Source organism: Mesoplodon densirostris, chromosome 3 (genome assembly GCF_025265405.1).
Source record: "Mesoplodon densirostris isolate mMesDen1 chromosome 3, mMesDen1 primary haplotype, whole genome shotgun sequence".
Classification (NCBI taxonomy): Eukaryota; Metazoa; Chordata; class Mammalia; order Artiodactyla; family Ziphiidae; genus Mesoplodon; species Mesoplodon densirostris.
The window spans coordinates 67,938,672-67,956,572 of NC_082663.1; the positions used below are offsets into that span (position 1 = coordinate 67,938,672).

Genomic DNA, 17,901 nt, shown 5'->3' on the forward strand with positions numbered 1-17,901 from the left:
TCCCAAGGCCCTTTGTGGTGATCCACAGGGTCATCCCTTCTTCAGTTCCATAGCTATGTGAGGCCAGATTTTCTTCATATATTTTAATTAAAATAATTGTCATATCTGTTTGAATGCAGAAGCTAATGAGAATCTAACTGTTTTCATTCAAGCCAGCCATCAACAGATTTGCAAAACTTTGACCTCACAAGATTTTTTGTTTGGGAAATACAATGATTTTTGTAAAGAATGTGTTATTCATGTTATCATATACTCGGTTTATTATTTTTTTTAATTATTTAATGCATATTTTAAGTTTTTCTCAGTTTTTATTTTGAATATGGCAAATACAGTCCACATGAACAAAAGTTCTTGAGGTCCTCAAGAACTTTTGAAAGTGTAAAGGGGTCCTGAGAGCAAGAAGTTTTAGGATTCTGTTATAGACAATGAGGATGCCAAGACAGGCACAATCCATGCATTCAGGAAACTGAGCCTGATAGGAGGAAATTTTCGAGTTTCTTGCATAAAAGTTTGCATTGTACAGTTAATAGTGGCATTGTTTTGTTGTCTGTTTATCATTGGGTTTTGAGTTTATAGTTGCATTACCATGGCTTATTAACCATTATATCCCATTAAATTTAGCTAGGAAGCCTGACTTCATTACTTGTTTTCAATTCTAAGCATATGCTGGATTTCAAATATTTCTGTCAGTCGCTCACAATGGTATTTCCTCTGTATCTCCTGCAGTAATCTCTCAGTAGAATTTACATTCATTGTATGACTACCACATGATTTCACATTGTCTAAGGAAATGCCCAGTAGTTACTGTTGTTTGTTGAGAACAAAATAATTGTGGCTATGGCCTTCCCTCATTCATTCGTTCATGTATCATTCTTTTAACATATGTTTACATGCTGAGCAAACTTGACACAGTCCCTGATGTCATAAAGCTTAGTCTACGTGAGAGGAGACAAGCATTACTCATATGATTACATAGATACGAGGAGTACAGTAGTGGAGTAGAGAGCAGAGATTTAGGCAGAGGAAACAGCCTGTAAACATGTGCTGAGGTGGACTGTGTGAGGGTGAGGGCAGTGGAGAGGGAGCAAGGAAGGGAGGGATTGCGATGAGGCTGAAGGCTGCTCAGAGGCCAGTCCTAGCTGGGCTGTGTGACCCTTGTTAAAAATTCAGCCTTTTCTCATGTATATGATAGCATTTCTGGTTCTCACATCGCAGAGGATTTTTCTTTTGGTTGTCCCTACCTTTTTCTGTTTTTGTTTGCTTGTTTGTTTGTTTGTTTTGTGGTACACGGACTTCTCACTGTTGTGGCCTCTCCTGTTGCAGAGCACAGCCTCCGGACGCGCAGACTCAGCGGCCATGGCTCACGGGCCCAGCCGCTCCGTGGCATGTGGGATCTTCCCAGACTGGGGCACGAACCCATGTCCCCTAAATTGGCAGGCAGACTCTCAACAACTGTGCCACTAGGGACGCCCAGTCCCTACCTTTTGATATTGCTTTTTGACTCTTCTTAAGTGTTATCAAAATATTAGATTGACTAGAAGTCTCTGATATTTTAGTCATTATTGTGTCGTCTTAGATATAGTCATTTAAAATTATCTAAAGCTATCGTCCTTCCTTTCTTTTTCATTTTTTAATTCTGCTTTCAAACTGCTGAATGTTGTACAGTTTTGGATTCCCAATAATAAAACTTTAATTCTTTTGAAACACAGGAAACTAGAAAATTGAAAACATACTGAAACTTATGTAGAGTACTCACAAGGATAATAACCTAAATTGGCATGTGTTAGCAGTCCTGAGGTGCAGAATTGTACTGACATTTTGCCTTTTTCTTTTTTTTTCGGTAAATATAAATTGTTTTCAGGAATATTTTTAGATCTTTGATGATCTCCCGCTTTTAGTAAGACTCTGAAGTCCTTGAATCTGGTATCTATTGATAAATATTCATTAAAATTTTTAGTGTGACTAATCCACACAATATGATTATACTTGGGGAACCCTCATCCTGTCTGTCAACTAGCGTCAACACTAAGAGTTATTATTCAACATAACCATGTGGTATACATTCCTTGCTATTTACTATCTTACATCACTTGAAATTATGATTTGTAGAGTTGTTTGGTATGTCCTTTTAATTCTACATATTAAACAAAGTGAACCAGCTGACAAAGACTACAGAAACTGTGAACTTATTTTCATCCTTATATACTTTATTAATATCATCAGGTAAAATTCTGAGTGTAAACAATTTAAAATCACTTTCTATAAATATACAATGGCATGGACTTCCCTGGTGGTGCAGTGGTTAAGAATCCGCCTGCCGGGCCTCCCTGGTGGCGCAGTGGTTGAGAGTCCGCCTGCCGATGCAGGGGATACGGGTTCGTGCCCCGGTCTGGGAGGATCCCATATGCCGCGGAGCGGCTGGGCCCGTGAGCCATGGCCACTGAGCCTGCGCATCCGGAGCCTGTGCTCCGCAACGGGAGAGGCCACAGCGGTGAGAGGCCCGCTTACGGCAAAAAAAAAAAAAAGAATCCGCCTGCCAATGCAGGGGACACGGGTTCGAGCCCTGGTCCGGGAAGATCCCACGTGCTGTGGAGCAACTAAGCCTGGGTGCCACAACTACTGAGCCTGCACTCTAGAGCCCGCGAACCACAACTACTGAGCCCATGTGCCACAACTACTGAAGCCCATGTGCCTAGAGCCCATGCTCTGCAACAAGAGAAGCCACTGCAGTGAGGAACCTGTGCACCGCAATGAAGAGTAGCCCATGCTGGCTGCAACTAGAGAAAGCCTATGTGCAGCAATAAAGACCCAATGCAGCCCCAAACAAATAAATTTTGAAAAGTAAATTAAAAAAAAATATATATATATATATATATACAATGACACAATATGTATTTAAATTAAATAACACTATATTTGGGCTTTATTAGACACCCAGCTTAAATTTTTAATGCTTTATCATATAACATAATAATTGAGGAAGAATTTTCATTTCAATTTTTTAAATTTAAGAGCTCTTATTAATTCTTTCAACATCCTCAGAAAGCTAATATAATAAAAGTCTGTTAATACCATTTTGTTGGTATGACATGAAATCATTATGGCTAGGTAGACTAGTTGGATTATTTTAACAAAATGATTAATCCAGTCATTATTCACTTATTTGTCTAAATTGAATCAATGTCCCAGTCTGTTGAAATTAGCAACCAGTTAACAAAGTCAGCCAATAAACAAAATGCTCAGTTTAAGTGATTTAATCAATACTTTAATGTCTGTTACTTCTTCAACTATTTCAGCTCATTTCTCCCCACCTGCAAATTCTGCTTTACCTTCTTTTGGCTGTTCTGTTTCTCATTTCTGTAGATTTTCTTTATCAAAAGCAAACTACTTTTTTAAGAGATACTGAAATTTGTATCTGAACAAGGGACCTATAAATGAAAACTTTCTCTTAGAATCAGGGCTCCAGACCCTGGGAGAGGTGACCAAGAAGAGAGCCAAACCCAGGTTACAACCAAATCATGTTTGTACTGGAGACCAAGACAAGGAGCCAAACACAGGGCTACACCATGCAGACCTAGTTACCAAAACCGGGATATGAAGTTCTTATTGGAGCAGGAACAAGGGTTATCGCAAATCTCAAGCAACTCTAACTTAATTCTGAGCTCCTCCTTAAATGACTCTTGACTAGAAAAAGCATTAGCTTCTGTAGTTAGAAGAGCTGCTAAATATATAGGTGGAACAAAATGCCTCTAGCTCCAAGATTTGAATAGGGGGGGCAAGAAAGCTCAGACGTTTATTCAAGTTAAATGATATTGAGTACAGAATTTATTCTTTATGATAGCATTCACAGACTGCATTCTACAGAATTATATAAAAGGAGATCTTAATAGGTATCCCACAGAGGGTTTCATATTCAAATAAATTTAGAAATTGCAATTTCTAAATTCAATTGGAATTTCTAAACTTATTTGAATATGAAACCCTCTGTGGGATACCTATTAGTAAGGATCTCCTTTTACATAATTCTGTAGAATGCAGTCTGTGAATGAGAAGGAAATCCAAAAAAGAGGGAATATATGTATACGTGTAGCTGATTCACTTTGCTGTACAGTATAAACTAACACAATATTGTAAAGCAACTATACTCCAATTAAAAATAAATAAATAAAACTAAATTTCCCTCTCAAAAAAAAAAAAGAAAAAGAAATTGCTGCATACCACGCTCCCTTATGCTCCAACCCCTAAAACTTGGAGATTTATATGTTAAAGGATCTAAAAAAATCCATAGTAAATAATTCATTTGACTTGTTTAATCATTTTTCAAAAGTACTCAAGCATAGCACCATCATGCAGTCTGCTTTCCTCCCTCCCAAAAAGGGATTAGTGACAGTCCAAGAGGTAGCATTCTTTAGGGCCGTAGTTTGGGATATGAACTCTCAAAATTATCAAACATTAGTGATTTTAAGTATATAAGATCCTTTCAACCATAATTATAGGGTTTTAGGCATTAAATGTATCTCAAGAACAAAATGTTAGTTTGTATATAGGACCTTCCTCCCCACCTCCCCATCTCCCCACAATCCTACTGCTTAGAAAACCTCCTACTTGTCCGAGCAACTGCCCTTCTGGGAGCAGCAGGGTCATTTTCTAAGAGAATTCTAGTGATTGGAACACATTCGTACACCCCTAAAAGAAGGAGTTCAACATCATCTCAGCTGCAGGATAAAATCATTAAAATAGTTTGGGCCAAAAGTACAAAAAAATACTTGTATAGTCTTTAGACACTTTTATGTAGTCTTTGTTTCTGCAGGCTAGCAAGTAAAAATATATAGGTTCACATATCTCGTGTAAGGCACACAGACATGATTTAGTCTTCTTTGTGATGGATGTTTTCTGAAAACACAGAGTTCTAACACACTGTTCCAAACAGCCTTAAAAATATTACCAAATTATAACTTTTCACAGATGTTGCTTCTTGAACTGTAAGGAAGAAGTTTTAACTGTGTGTTCTGAATCAACCTTTAAGTGGTCCCGTTAAGCAGTTGTGTAGCTGCAATATTTTAGGTGTTAGGTTGTAAATCAACATGTGCATCCGCACGCACATGCAGAGTCACGCACCCCTACGTTAAGTTCACGATTTAATTAGCCAAGGTTGCACAATCTTATCATAGTCCATGTGGCTGCACAGAGCAGGAAAAGGTGCAGCACATCTTAGCACAGTATTTCTTCACCTCCTTGGAGTGGGGTGAGGTACTACACAGCCACCACTGATACAATTTGTTTAAGATACAATCTTCCTCGACTCAGAAAAGCTCAGTCTTTCCTTTTTATTCTAGAAGCTTACAGCATCATCCAGGATGAAATTGCACAATCCATGCACTTTTGTTTAGAGGAATAATTATACACATCAGGCTCTCCTGGCTCTGAACCAAAGTTCTCATGTCTATCAGAGCTTTCCAGGGTTCTAGAGAGTCCACTTCCCCACTGTAGCCCAATTGCAGTCAAATAGAGTTTAAATGAAATATTTACTATTACTAAGATTCTTCTTAGGATGATGTGTTGAAGAAAGTTATTTGCCTTCTTCCTGTGTTTCTGTTATCAATGTTATAGATTATAAAAAACTAAATAAAACCTAACAGTAGGGAGGGAAAGAGCCCAGTATTTATTAATTAATTATCTTGCTTACTTTATTTTTTTTAACATCTTTATTGGAGTATAATTGCTTTACAATGTTGTGTTAGTTCTGCTGTATAACAAAGTGAATCAGCTATATGCATATGTATATCCCCATATCCCCTCCCTTTTGCGTCTCCCTCCCACCCTCCTTATCCCACCCCTCTAGGTGGTTGCAAAGCACGGAGCTGATCTCCCTGTGCTATAGCTGCTTCCTACTAGCTATCTATTTTACATTTGGTAGTGTATATATGTCAGTGTTACTCTCTCACTTCATCCCAGTTTACCCTTCCCCCTCCCCGTGTCCTCAAGTCCATTCTCTTTGTCTGTGTCTTTATTCCTGTCCTGCCCCTAGGTTCATCAGAACCATTTTTTTTAGATTCCATATATATGTGTTAGCATACGGTATTTGTTTTTCTCTTTCTGACTTCACTCTGTAGGACAGACTCTAGGTCCATCCACCTCACTACAAATAACTCAATTTTGTTTCTTTTTATGGCTGAGTAATATTCCATTGTATATATGTTTTAGGGTAGTTTTAGGTTCACAGCAAAATTGGGTGGAAAGTACAGAGAGTAGCCATCTACCTCTGTCCCCACACATGCACAACTTCCCCCACTCTCAGCAGCCCCCATCAAAATAGTACATTTATTACAATTGATGAACCTACCTCGACAAATCATTATCACCCAAGGTCCGTATTTTACGGGTTCACTCTTGGTGTTGCACATTCTATGATTTGGACATATATATAATGTATATAATATAATATAATAATTTGGACATATATATAATATATATAATGTATCCATCATTGTAGTATTATACTGAATTGTTTCATTACCCTAAAAATCCTCTGTGCTCCACCAATTTACCCCTCTTTTCCCTTAACCTCTGGCAGCTACTAATCTTTGAAATATCTCCATAGTTTTGCCTTAACCAGAATGTCTTATAGTTGGAATCATACAGTATGCAGCCTTTTCAGATTGCATTCTTTCACTTACTAATTTACACTTAAGTTTCCTACATATCATTTGATGATTTGATAGCTCATTTCTTTCTGGTGCTGAATAGTAATCCATTGTCTGGATGCACCACAGTTTATCCACTTACCTACTAAAGGAATCCATTTCTTTCTCAATAAAATGAGGTTCATCTTCTTTGTTTCCCAATTGTAAAAGCACCGCATGCTTATCTCCCTCCCAAAAGCAGAAAGTATACAGAAACAAAATGGTAGCTAGGAAATGCATAATCCCACCCACATGGAGACCACCACTATTACCACCATGGTATTCTGTATATTTGCAGATCTCTTCTCTTCCACACTTTACGTGCAAAACAAGGCTCATACTGTTTATGATGTAGCCTGCTATTTTATTTTATTTTTTGTGGTACGCGGGCCTCTCACTGTTGTGGCCTCTCCCATTGCAGAGCACAGGCTCCGGACGCGCAGGCTCAGCGGCCGGCTCACGGGCCCAGCCGCTCCGCGGCACGTAGGATCTTCCCAGACTGGGGCATGAACCGGTGTCCCCTGCATCGGCAGGTGGACTCTCAACCACTGCGCCACCAGGGAAGCCCGAAGCCTGCTATTTTAATATTTAAATATATATCTCTACTTTAATAGATACATTGCTTCAACATCATTTTATATTTATAGTGTCCCCTTGTGTAAATGTATCATAATTTCTTTAACCATTTCCCATACTATACATTTAGGCCTTATCCACATTTGTCCTATCACAAAGAATGTTGTATATACTTGTACATTTCTACTATCGCAAAGAATGTTGTATATACTTGTACATAAATTTGCATATATGACTGTTTCCTTAGTATGAATTCCCAAAAGTGAAATTACTAGGTTAGTAATGTACTTATTAGGCATATGTACTTGTTAGTCCCTTGTTATGTTTTGACAGAGTTCCTCCAGAAAGCTATCACAGCTGGTACTCCCACAAGCAGTGTTTGCCTTTTGTTCTTTTGTTTTCCAATTCATTCTGATCATTGCTGGGTCATTTTAATCATTTAATCAATAAATAGTATCTCATTGTGTAAGTTTTGTACCTAGCCTTTAGAGACATCCTTTTTCTCTGACATTTATTGATTATTGACATTTCATCTTTTTTTTATTACCTATCCATAACCTCAGCTGATTTTCAGTGGAGGTCTTTGTCTCCTATTGCTTTATATCTAAAAGTATTAATTTTATTTTACCCAGACTATCATTTGCCTTTTAATTTTTGTTAATGATATTTTGTATTTACATAAGTTATTAGTTAATCAAATCCATCTATCAATAATAATGATAATATTTAACATTCACTGAATACTTATGTCCTAGATACTGTGCTAAACCCTTTATATATGCCCTTTATATGTCTCACTAAACTATACCCATTTTATAGATTAGGAAGCTCAGTCCTAGAGAGATTAGATAACTTGCCCAAAGGCAATGCTACGTCTGTGATTTTGAATCTAGGATCATCTTATTCCAAAGACCATACTTTTTAGCTACTTTATTATACTGCTTCAATAAGTAATATTTAATATGATTAGTGTGCGCCAGGGGTTGTGTTAAGCACTTAAATTCCTTTAATTCATTCATTTAATTCATTCAATTCTTACAGAAACTCAGTGAATTAAGAGCTGAGTAAATATCAGATTCAGTGACTTTCGACTGTTTGTTCAAAATTTCTACAGTAACACAGTAGAGATAGAACTGCAGCTCTGTGAGTACAAGGACTGGTTTAATAGTACCTCCTGCCTGCCTTTCAACATGGATATGAGGGTCAGATGAGATCACATGAATGAAAGCACCATCTAAGTAGGAAGCTCTAAGACTGTGATACACTGTTATTTTTAAAGCACTGTTTTCCCAGGGCTTTTGGCTAAATCTTGGAAATCTCTTCCTGGAAAGGAAACTTTGTTTATGGAGTTTTTAAACCTGTAGTGTTTCCTTTCCTCATAATTCTTATGGAAATGAGGATTGCCCATACCTTTCTATGGCACATTTGCTGAGTGTTAACTCAGCAAATCTTCTTTCCTTCCAATTAGCAGTCAATAAGATTATATTGAAGGAAAATAACACAATTGGAAGACCAGGTTTTAAAAGCAGTTGATAATAAGTAAGTAAATAAATAGATAGATATTTACATATATTTACATTATATATATGCATTTGTATTCTATCATTTTGTTTCATTCAAAATTTAATTTCTAACTCATTCAAACATTTACTCATTTTTTACAGTTTATTCATTTGCATCTGCCAATTTAGAATATGGTAGTTGACCATCCTATTCTTTCAAAAAGAAACTATTTTCATGTTTATACCTTGATTGCTTTTTTTTCTAATTTAAACCTCAACATATCTGATGTGTGTGTGTGTGTCTGTGCACGTGTGTGTATTTAATTTTCGTGGATAATATAATTTATCAGATTTAAATATCTAATTCTTGAAGGTTTTTGGTAACTGAACTTTAAACTTCTCTAGTGTCAAATTAGGGACATAAAATGTATGTGCAATTGCTATATATTTGCTTTGGTCATCATTAGCAAACCTCATTTTTTATACAACTTTAATTTTATCATAATGTTTATCTTAGATGCAAAAGTAAACACAATGGTGGTTTTAAAATGAGATAGGTTTTTATTAACTTCACTGTGTGTTTACCTAACTCTTCAGGCTGCGGCTCTCACTTTCCTTGCTGCATGTTTTGATTAATGGCCCCCTGGACTTGTTCCAGAATATACTGATTATGGTCAGTGCATTTCAAAGATGATTTATTAGTTGTGTTTGCAACTCAAAATAATTAAGTAAAGATTGATCATATGCATTATTATAGGTTTGCCAATAAAATCAGCAGTTACACTTTAAGATACAGGTTGCCTGAGTGGACTTTTTTCGCTATACAGAAAGGACAAAATATTAATATTTTTAAAAAACATATTCAATATCAACCACAGCTTTATGGCCTTTTAAAGCATGATTATTAAATATGTCCGAAGCTTAGGCTTATAAGTACATGCACTTTAAGTTCTTTTTTAACATAATTTCAAAATAATATGTTTCAATGGAGATTACATAGATGTTTAAATAGAGTATTTCCATGTTTATAGCTCACCCTGGGAACAACCTGTACTACAATTCCCTCAGGCTATTACATGCATTTAGATTTCAAATTACTGACAGACTTGGATTTCTGTTTTAAAACAATTTTAATAAGAAGCTATTATAATCTTTCTGTGTTTTAGGTAAAGGGAATTTATCACATATTTCATATATATTATATTTCTGTCACTTGAAAGACTTTCTCACATAAAATTTTTCCAAATTTCACTTGATAATCATTATTGTTTCAGGCATTTTAAGTACTCTACCAACACAGAATAATGTGTAAATATTCATTATACCTGGTCAGAGGGGTTATTAATCAAAGGAAGTGACTCCCTGTTCATAATTTATAGTTTAATATTCTTTTTTTTTTTTTTTTTTTGCGGTACACGGGCCTCTCACTGTTGCGGCCTCTCCCGCCGCGGAGCACAGGCTCCGGACGCGCAGGCCCAGCGGCCATGGCCCACGGGCCCAGCCGCTCCACGGCATGCGGGATCCTCCCAGACCGGGGCACGAACCCATGTCCCCTGCATCGGCAGGCGGACTCTCAACCACTGTGCCACCAGGGAAGCCCTCATATATATTATATTTCTGTCACTTGAAAGACTTTCTCACATAAAATTTTTCCAAATTTCACTTGATAATCATTATTGTTTCAGGCATTTTAAGTACTCTACCAACACAGAATAATGTGTAAATATTCATTATACCTGGTCAGAGGGGTTATTAATCAAAGGAAGGGACTCCCTGTTCATAATTTATAGTTTAATATTCAAAGAAATATAAGAGCATTTATTTTTTATTATTTGGCATACTGTATTCAAAATTTACATTTTAACAGTGAAATTCTATAACTTAAATCATCTACTATGATATGTAACTGAATGTTAAATTGGTATTTGTTTTGTATTAAACATCCTGAAATGAAATAAAATGGCTGTTTCATGTTCTAAGCTTGTGTGAAAGCATAAACTACTTATGTCAAAATAAGAAGATATAAACCCACAAGTAACTGAGATCTTGGCAAGTAGAGTAAGGAAATCAAATATGAGGATAAAGAAACAAGAAATGAACAAACAGAAAACCTAAATAAATTAAAAGTATATAACTATTCATAAGTATTATTCAAGGATTTTGTTCAGTTTTGGTAAATCATTATGAAAGGACAAAGAATACAGACATGCTTTGTTTAAACATCATTATTAAAAGTTTTTTCAGTAAAATTTTAGGACATTGTTTACTTGAAAATCTTTTACAATAATTTTGTTTCTAAGTAATTCCTTAAATTATAATTTATCAGTGACTTGAATAAAGCAATGTTATCATTACCAGCATTATTGAATGCCGTCTTCTGCATACACCACTTCTAGAAATACAGAATAAAGACTGTGTCTTCTACAATCTTTGTATAGGAAATAAAACAATGAAGGAAGATTAATCAATAGCATACATTTATCTTTTCCTTTTTGGCCACATTATTTTTCCTGACAGACTATCTTTAATATGTATATAGCTAAAATGTGCTAAACTCCATAATAGGTACAAGAACTTTGAAATTTCAGAGAAGGGAGAGTTGATATTCCATTCGGAGCACTATGGAATAAGCAGATGTGATAAGATCAGAGAAGACTGGCTAGAAGAAGGTGATATTTGAGTTTAGCTTTGTAAAGTAAATGGGGGTGTCTAGAGACAAAAACTGAAGAAAGATAATGCAGAAACTAATAATTGAATCCAGGCTCCCAACTCCCCTTCTTTCTTTTAGTAATAGAACCCGTTCTGCCATCCCATGCATCTGCGTGTTTTAACAGGGCACATGGCTCCCAGCCTAGAGGATACATTTCCCAGCCTCCCTGGCAGTGAGTTATGGCCATGTGACACAGTCCTTGCCAATAGGATGTGAATGGGAATGATGTGTACAATTTGGGGATCTTGCCCATAAAATGATTCGACACACATTCTTGACAACCCTGTCTCTTTCTCCCTTCTCAGCCCATCTTCTACCAGGCATTTAAGGAAAACATCCTAGGAGGTGCTAGAGTAAAAAAAGAGGAAGAATTGTAGTCCCTGGACAATCTTATGGGGCAGGGCAGCATATCCACCACGGACTACCCACTACCTTTAGACTATTGTGTGAAAGAGAAATAAATGTCTAGCTTGATTGAGCCATGGTGCTTTTGGGGTCTGTTACAGAAATGAAATATCTCCTGACTAAGAAGGGCCTTCCTGTCAGAGGAACAGAGTGCATAAGTAAATATATGGAGGAAGAGTCTGGAAGATAGGGAACCAGTGACCTTATCATGAGATGCAGAGAAATGTGAATAAAACTAGCGAGGTAGATGGAATTTGGTACTTAAATGCTAAGCTGATTTATTTGGACTTCTTTTATGAAAGCAGCAAGGACCTGTTAAACATTTTCAGCCGAAGAATATCATAATGAACAGTACGTTAGGAACATTTCTTTGGAAACCATACATTTGATGGAGGGAATGTTTACAGATTGGCAGTGAAGCTAGGATATTACAGTAGTCCAGGAAGAATTATCTGAAGAAGAATAATGATTATAGGTGTGAGCATGATTGAAAAAAAGGGAAGGGATGGATTGAGAAACACTTAAGGTTGCTATCCTCTTACTATGGAAGAACTGGGAAACCTCATCAGTTATTGAAAGCTATTTGTTAAACATTGTCTTTATAAAAGTAAGTCATCTGTCTTACTTTAGAAATCAGCCTACCGCAAAAACTGGATAAACAAAACTTGGTGGTCATGGGCATTGACTTCCCAGAAGACTGGAAAAGTTTTCTTTGTCAGGCTGGGATATTTGTACACTCAAGTATATAGACATATACTACATTAATTTTATATTATTTTACTTCTTTTTATTTATTCAATTTTTAAAAATTAATTTTTAGCATATAAGAAAGTATTTTAATCAGTAGACTATGTCCAAGTCACATTTTTAAAATTTATTTATTTATTTATTTATTTTTATTGTTGTCCAAGTCCCATTTTTAAAAAAGTTGTCATTCGGGAATGTGTACTATAGCCTCTGGAAGCCTTCCTTGATGTAGGTGGGGTTCTTGTTAGCTCCAATCCCAGGAAGTATTCCTTTTGGACATGTACTTTCATTGCAGTCTGAAGTTATGGGATTTTTCTTACTTGGAGATATATTCTACTTATGGACTACAGAGAAAATCAACTTTTTCACTGTCACAATCTGTTATGGATATAGTGCTGATTTTATAAAGTGTTTTGCCTAGGGCCAAAATATCTGACTTTGTAGGAATTTCCAGACTATAGGGGATAAAATAGGAATTGTACTCACAAATGAATTTGGCAAACTAATGAAGTTATGAGATAATGATATAAAGCCAAATGGACCTATATATTCAGAAACCGTGAAAATAATACTTTTTTATTTATTGAGGTTTATTTTTGGTTAAGCAATAAATGACACCATATAAAGCACAGAAACTGTTAAAGAAAATATTTCATTTGTTTTCAACTGCTATGTGTGCAGGTAAGACAAACGAAAATCTCCATATTCTTACTGAGTAATAAGATGGTCTTTCAGTCTAAAGTATACTTTCAGAGTCTTCCATATAAACTGTTAGGAACATACACCAGTAACTTCTAAAGGAGGAAAATAACCCAGCATAGGAAAGAAAACTAACCATTACAGATTATCATTAGATATGGTTATAGGCCTCTGTCTTTTATCTCCTCCTTAATATAGGAATGGAGTACCTATTATGTGTCAATTACTGTGCCTGGTGCAGGGCTAGAGCACCAAACAAGATAGAACAGGTACTTTGCCTTTGGAAGGATATGATATAGTTGCAGAAACAGATCAATAAATAATTACAGTCCAGTGTGATAATGAGGCCATGTGATATGAGGTCCAGATACATTTGGAATGCCTAATTAAAATGAATACTAGAGGTAGGCACCAATAACACAAAGGAAAAATTATTACCTTTTTTCCGTTAACCCAGGATGGACATGCAGATAAGTGACTGCAAATAAGAAAGTATATTACATTAATAGAGTTCAAAAATTAACCTCCAAAACTGGGAATTTCATACAAATCAACCATTACAGAAAAGAAAATATTCTACAACTAGCATGATACCTGGCACATAGTTGGTACTCTATAATCATCAAGTAAATGAAGTAATAAACAGGTCTATAATGAGATAAAGGAGATATCAAAGTAGATCTCAGGCGGTTGAGTCTTCCCATTTTTTGGTAAATGTTTCTACCATCTACATAGTAATGAAAGCCTGAAATTGAATCATCCTGAACTTCTCCCTTTCCCTCACCCCACATCCAGTACAACTGCTCATCTCATACATTCTGCCTTTAAAATATCTCTTAAAATCTTTTCACTTGTTGCCCGTTTCTACTGCTGCTAAGCTAATGTAAACCACAATCATAATTTACCTAAATACTGCCGCCTGCTCCTTCTTGGTTTCCGCGTTTCACTTCTCCATCCTCTAATCCATTCTCCACATACTGAACTTCAGAAAACAGAAATTTGATTATATCTTTATACTTCTCACTGTCTCTCCCACTTCCTATACTTTCCCTAAAATATTCCAGTGGCTTCCCATTGTACTTAAAATCTAAACTCATTACCATGCTCTGAATGACCTTGCCCCTGCCTCTTGAACTAATTGTGTGATTCATTCGTTTAACAAAGATTTGGGGACACAGGCATATATAGTCAATTCTCATTCACAGTAGTTATGTACTATAAAGTTGCTGGGGACGCTGAATTAACAAACACTGTGTCATTGTCTCTAGGGGAAATACAGGGTTAGGTTCCTGAAGCCTCTGGTCACATTTTTGCCAACCAGTCAATACATAACCTGGTTTTATGTACATTTCTGTTTAAAGACACCATATTTGATATATATTGTTGATTTATTAACATTGAACTCATGGCCAACAGCACTATAACTCATGCTTGGATGAAGCTTATCTAACGTATATTTTCTCCTATAAGGAATATCATAGCCTTCTTGTGATTGGGAACATTAGGTAGCACTCCAGTTCTATACTTGGGGGCCATTTAAAAAAGCAAAATCAGCAATAAAAAGCACAAAAATGGAAAAAAAGGCACTAAATACACTGCAAAAAGGACACTTGTGTTTACAAGTATGAGAGGTGAAACTGGAAGATGCTAACCTTGTTCCACCTCAGCTGGCCACATGTACTTCAGGGACTCAAATTTTTCACTGCTCCATGCATGAGCATGTCTGCAAATGACTGAGAGAACACTTTAAGTGTAGATTTGAAGGTTGGAAGTAAATTTTAGCTAGTAGGTGAATCTGGAATTCATGAATAATGAGGATTGACTGTAATTAGTATTTAAACCATGGGATCAGAGAAAATTCTGAATAAAGGATACCCATGACTGAACCTTTAGAATGTTTGTTTCAGGATTTGGGGATTAGGTTCTACATATATCATCAATGAGAGGCCAAGCTCTGAGAAAGGGGGACTATTACATAGGAAGAAGATGAGGTGATTATGATTTAATAGAAGCTAAAAATATGTTTTGAAAAGAAAAGATCAACTCTCAACTGCTACTGAGAAATCAATAAGGACAGAGACGCTACCCGGGTCTCAGGGAGTTTTGAGACAGATGACTAATTAGAGTGGAATGAGGTGAGAATTAGACACATAGAATATGGGTAAAACTTTGAAGGAGTTTTGCTCTAAAAATGAGCAGACAAGTAGAGATGTAGCCAGAGAGGGCTGTAGGCTTGCTTTCTTGCTTATTTAATATAGGAAGTAAGAGAATGTGTTGTTATGCTTTTGTTGATGACCAAGTCAAGTAGAAAATAGTGATCTTGACCAAGTTATTCAACGTTTCTTGGCCTTACTTTTTCTTTCTAAAAAATGTAGGACTTAACCAGACAAAATTATCTTGATTTACTTTATATGTAGTGAAACACCATATTATAGTGATTTAGAGTATGGATGCTGAAATCCAACTGCCTGGGTCTGTGTTTTAGCTTCACAACTTACCACATGTCAGCTTGTGGACATCACACTCAACCTTTATATGCTTTGATTTCCTTATCAGTAAAAAAAAAAAGGGTAATAATAGTGCCTACCTAGATTTGTGAGAATTTTTAGATAGTGCATGTAAAATTCTTAGCACAGTGCCTGGCACAAATACTAGCACTCAGTACATGTTAACTCTTTTCTATTTATCATCATTTTTATCATCTATCTCTAATATGCTATCATCTGTGAATTTCATGTTTATATCACTTGTTCTTTCAACTCTCTGCACATGCTCTATAGTATATACATAGTGTGGAAATGTCTTCCACCATTTTCTGTAATACTTTTATAAACAATGATAATTTCTATTAGTGAACCAGTAGGAAGTCCCATATTTAAAGCAGGACTCTTTGGAGGAGATAGTTTTTCTAATAAAAAAATTATTCAGCAAATATTTGAAGGCCTAATATTTGCCAGGCACTGTCTTAAGTGATATAATAGTGAACAAAACAGAGTCCTTGCTTTCACGGAGCTGAAGTCTTAGTTGAAAAAGAGAAATCTTGAACTCATCACAAATTTCAATTCCTTTTCGAAGTCCTGTAACATGTGTCTTTGAAAATTTAGAAAATCATGTTTTAAAAAAAAAAGGAAAGGAAAGATTTTTGGAAAGAAACAAATGTCAGAGGAAGAAAGAGAGGGAGTAAAAGGGAAGAAAAGAAAAAGGGAGGGAAAGAACCTCAGTATGATAATGTGTAAAGGTTAAAAGTTTATTTTTCTGGTTGTCTGGAGTCTTGTGTATAGCTGCCAAATCCTCCTTCAGAAGTTCGCTATTAATAATTTTTTTTCATGATTTAAACATGCTGTCATTTTAAAAAATCATCTTCTAACTCTAATCTTAATGTTACCCAGTCAGTGGTGTTCGCTAATATGTCATATATATCTCATCTCAGAATTCAGGCCCATATTTACTGAGTACCAGACACTGTACCATTCCTTTCTCTCAAGGAGCTAGCAGCCAAGTCATCTAGTTAAAAAGATAATTTCTACATAATATAACAACTTTTAAAATACAGATATACACAGGCTACATATAGGAAAACAGAAGGGATTTTATTTAGCCCTTTATAATCAACTGCTGACTCAAATGTATTCCTGAATTATGTTTCAGAGGTAGTATTATACCTTGTCTATTCAGTGAACCCAACTGAAATTTTCTTGTTGTTAAAGTCACCTGAAACTTTGAAAAATCTTGTTTCTTTTGGCATTTATATTATTTTATTTCATTTTCTACTGTCTTTTGCACTTTTCTTTAAACTTTATAGTTATTGTAATTCTATTCTTTATTTCAAATAATTTATAATGATAAGGCATCCAATCCAGTGACTCATTCAGTCTGAACTTTAGAGATATCATAGATCACTGATTTACTCTAAGATTCTTAAATTTATTACTTATTACACTCCCATTTGGATTTCAAGCAATGAAGGGGACGCTATTGTGCATTATGTAAAGTAGCAGACTGTAATTCTTTTCTTCCTACTATTTTATTTTCATTTTGCCCACTTGCTTCAGATAATTATTGTATTAGTATTGGAATGAAATTTATTATCTAATCCAAAATATATGGTCATGTAACCTTTATATAAATATTTTGTGGGACAAAAAAGTTTTACTGCTTTAAATGAAAGCCTGTTTCACATGCCAGTGTCTACCTATTAGCCCTACTTCTTCTGCCTTCTGTGTCATATCAGATATTCTACATTAAAGTCACTCATATAGTATAGTGGAGTTGTGTTCTAAATGCAAACAGCTTATGCACATTCAGCATACACTCTCCATTCCCCTCTCCCACCATAAAAAGGGGAGGAGGAGGGAGATAGGAAAAAGAACAATTTAAACAGTTCAGGGCATTCTACTCAAACATGCCCAGGAGTGGATGTCAAGTGGGAAACATATCTTCTTATCCCCTGTTTTCTCATTATTCTTCCATAATATGAGGAGCACATCTAAAGAGAAACCTTTTTCATACAACTGGCCACTAAACACAAGATAACTACTTCACAAAAAGCCATTTATCAAAATAGAAGGAAAACCCCGTG

General features: G+C 35.8%; 1 protein-coding gene across 4 annotated transcripts in view; it reads left to right on the forward strand.

Annotated features, from left to right (window-relative positions):
* XRCC4 (X-ray repair cross complementing 4) overlaps positions 1-17,901 on the forward strand; it is a 391,068-nt gene that overhangs the window by 188,801 nt on the left and 184,366 nt on the right. Inside the window, exon 8 of one of the 4 annotated variants that reach the window (XM_060093119.1) lies at positions 1,324-1,468. The exons of the other annotated variants lie outside the window; for them this stretch is intronic. Within the exon in view, the coding sequence (XP_059949102.1) occupies positions 1,324-1,429 (106 nt within the window). The 3' untranslated portion in view covers positions 1,430-1,468. Of the gene's footprint in view, positions 1-1,323; positions 1,469-17,901 lie in introns of those variants that run through there. 4 annotated transcript variants of the gene reach the window in all.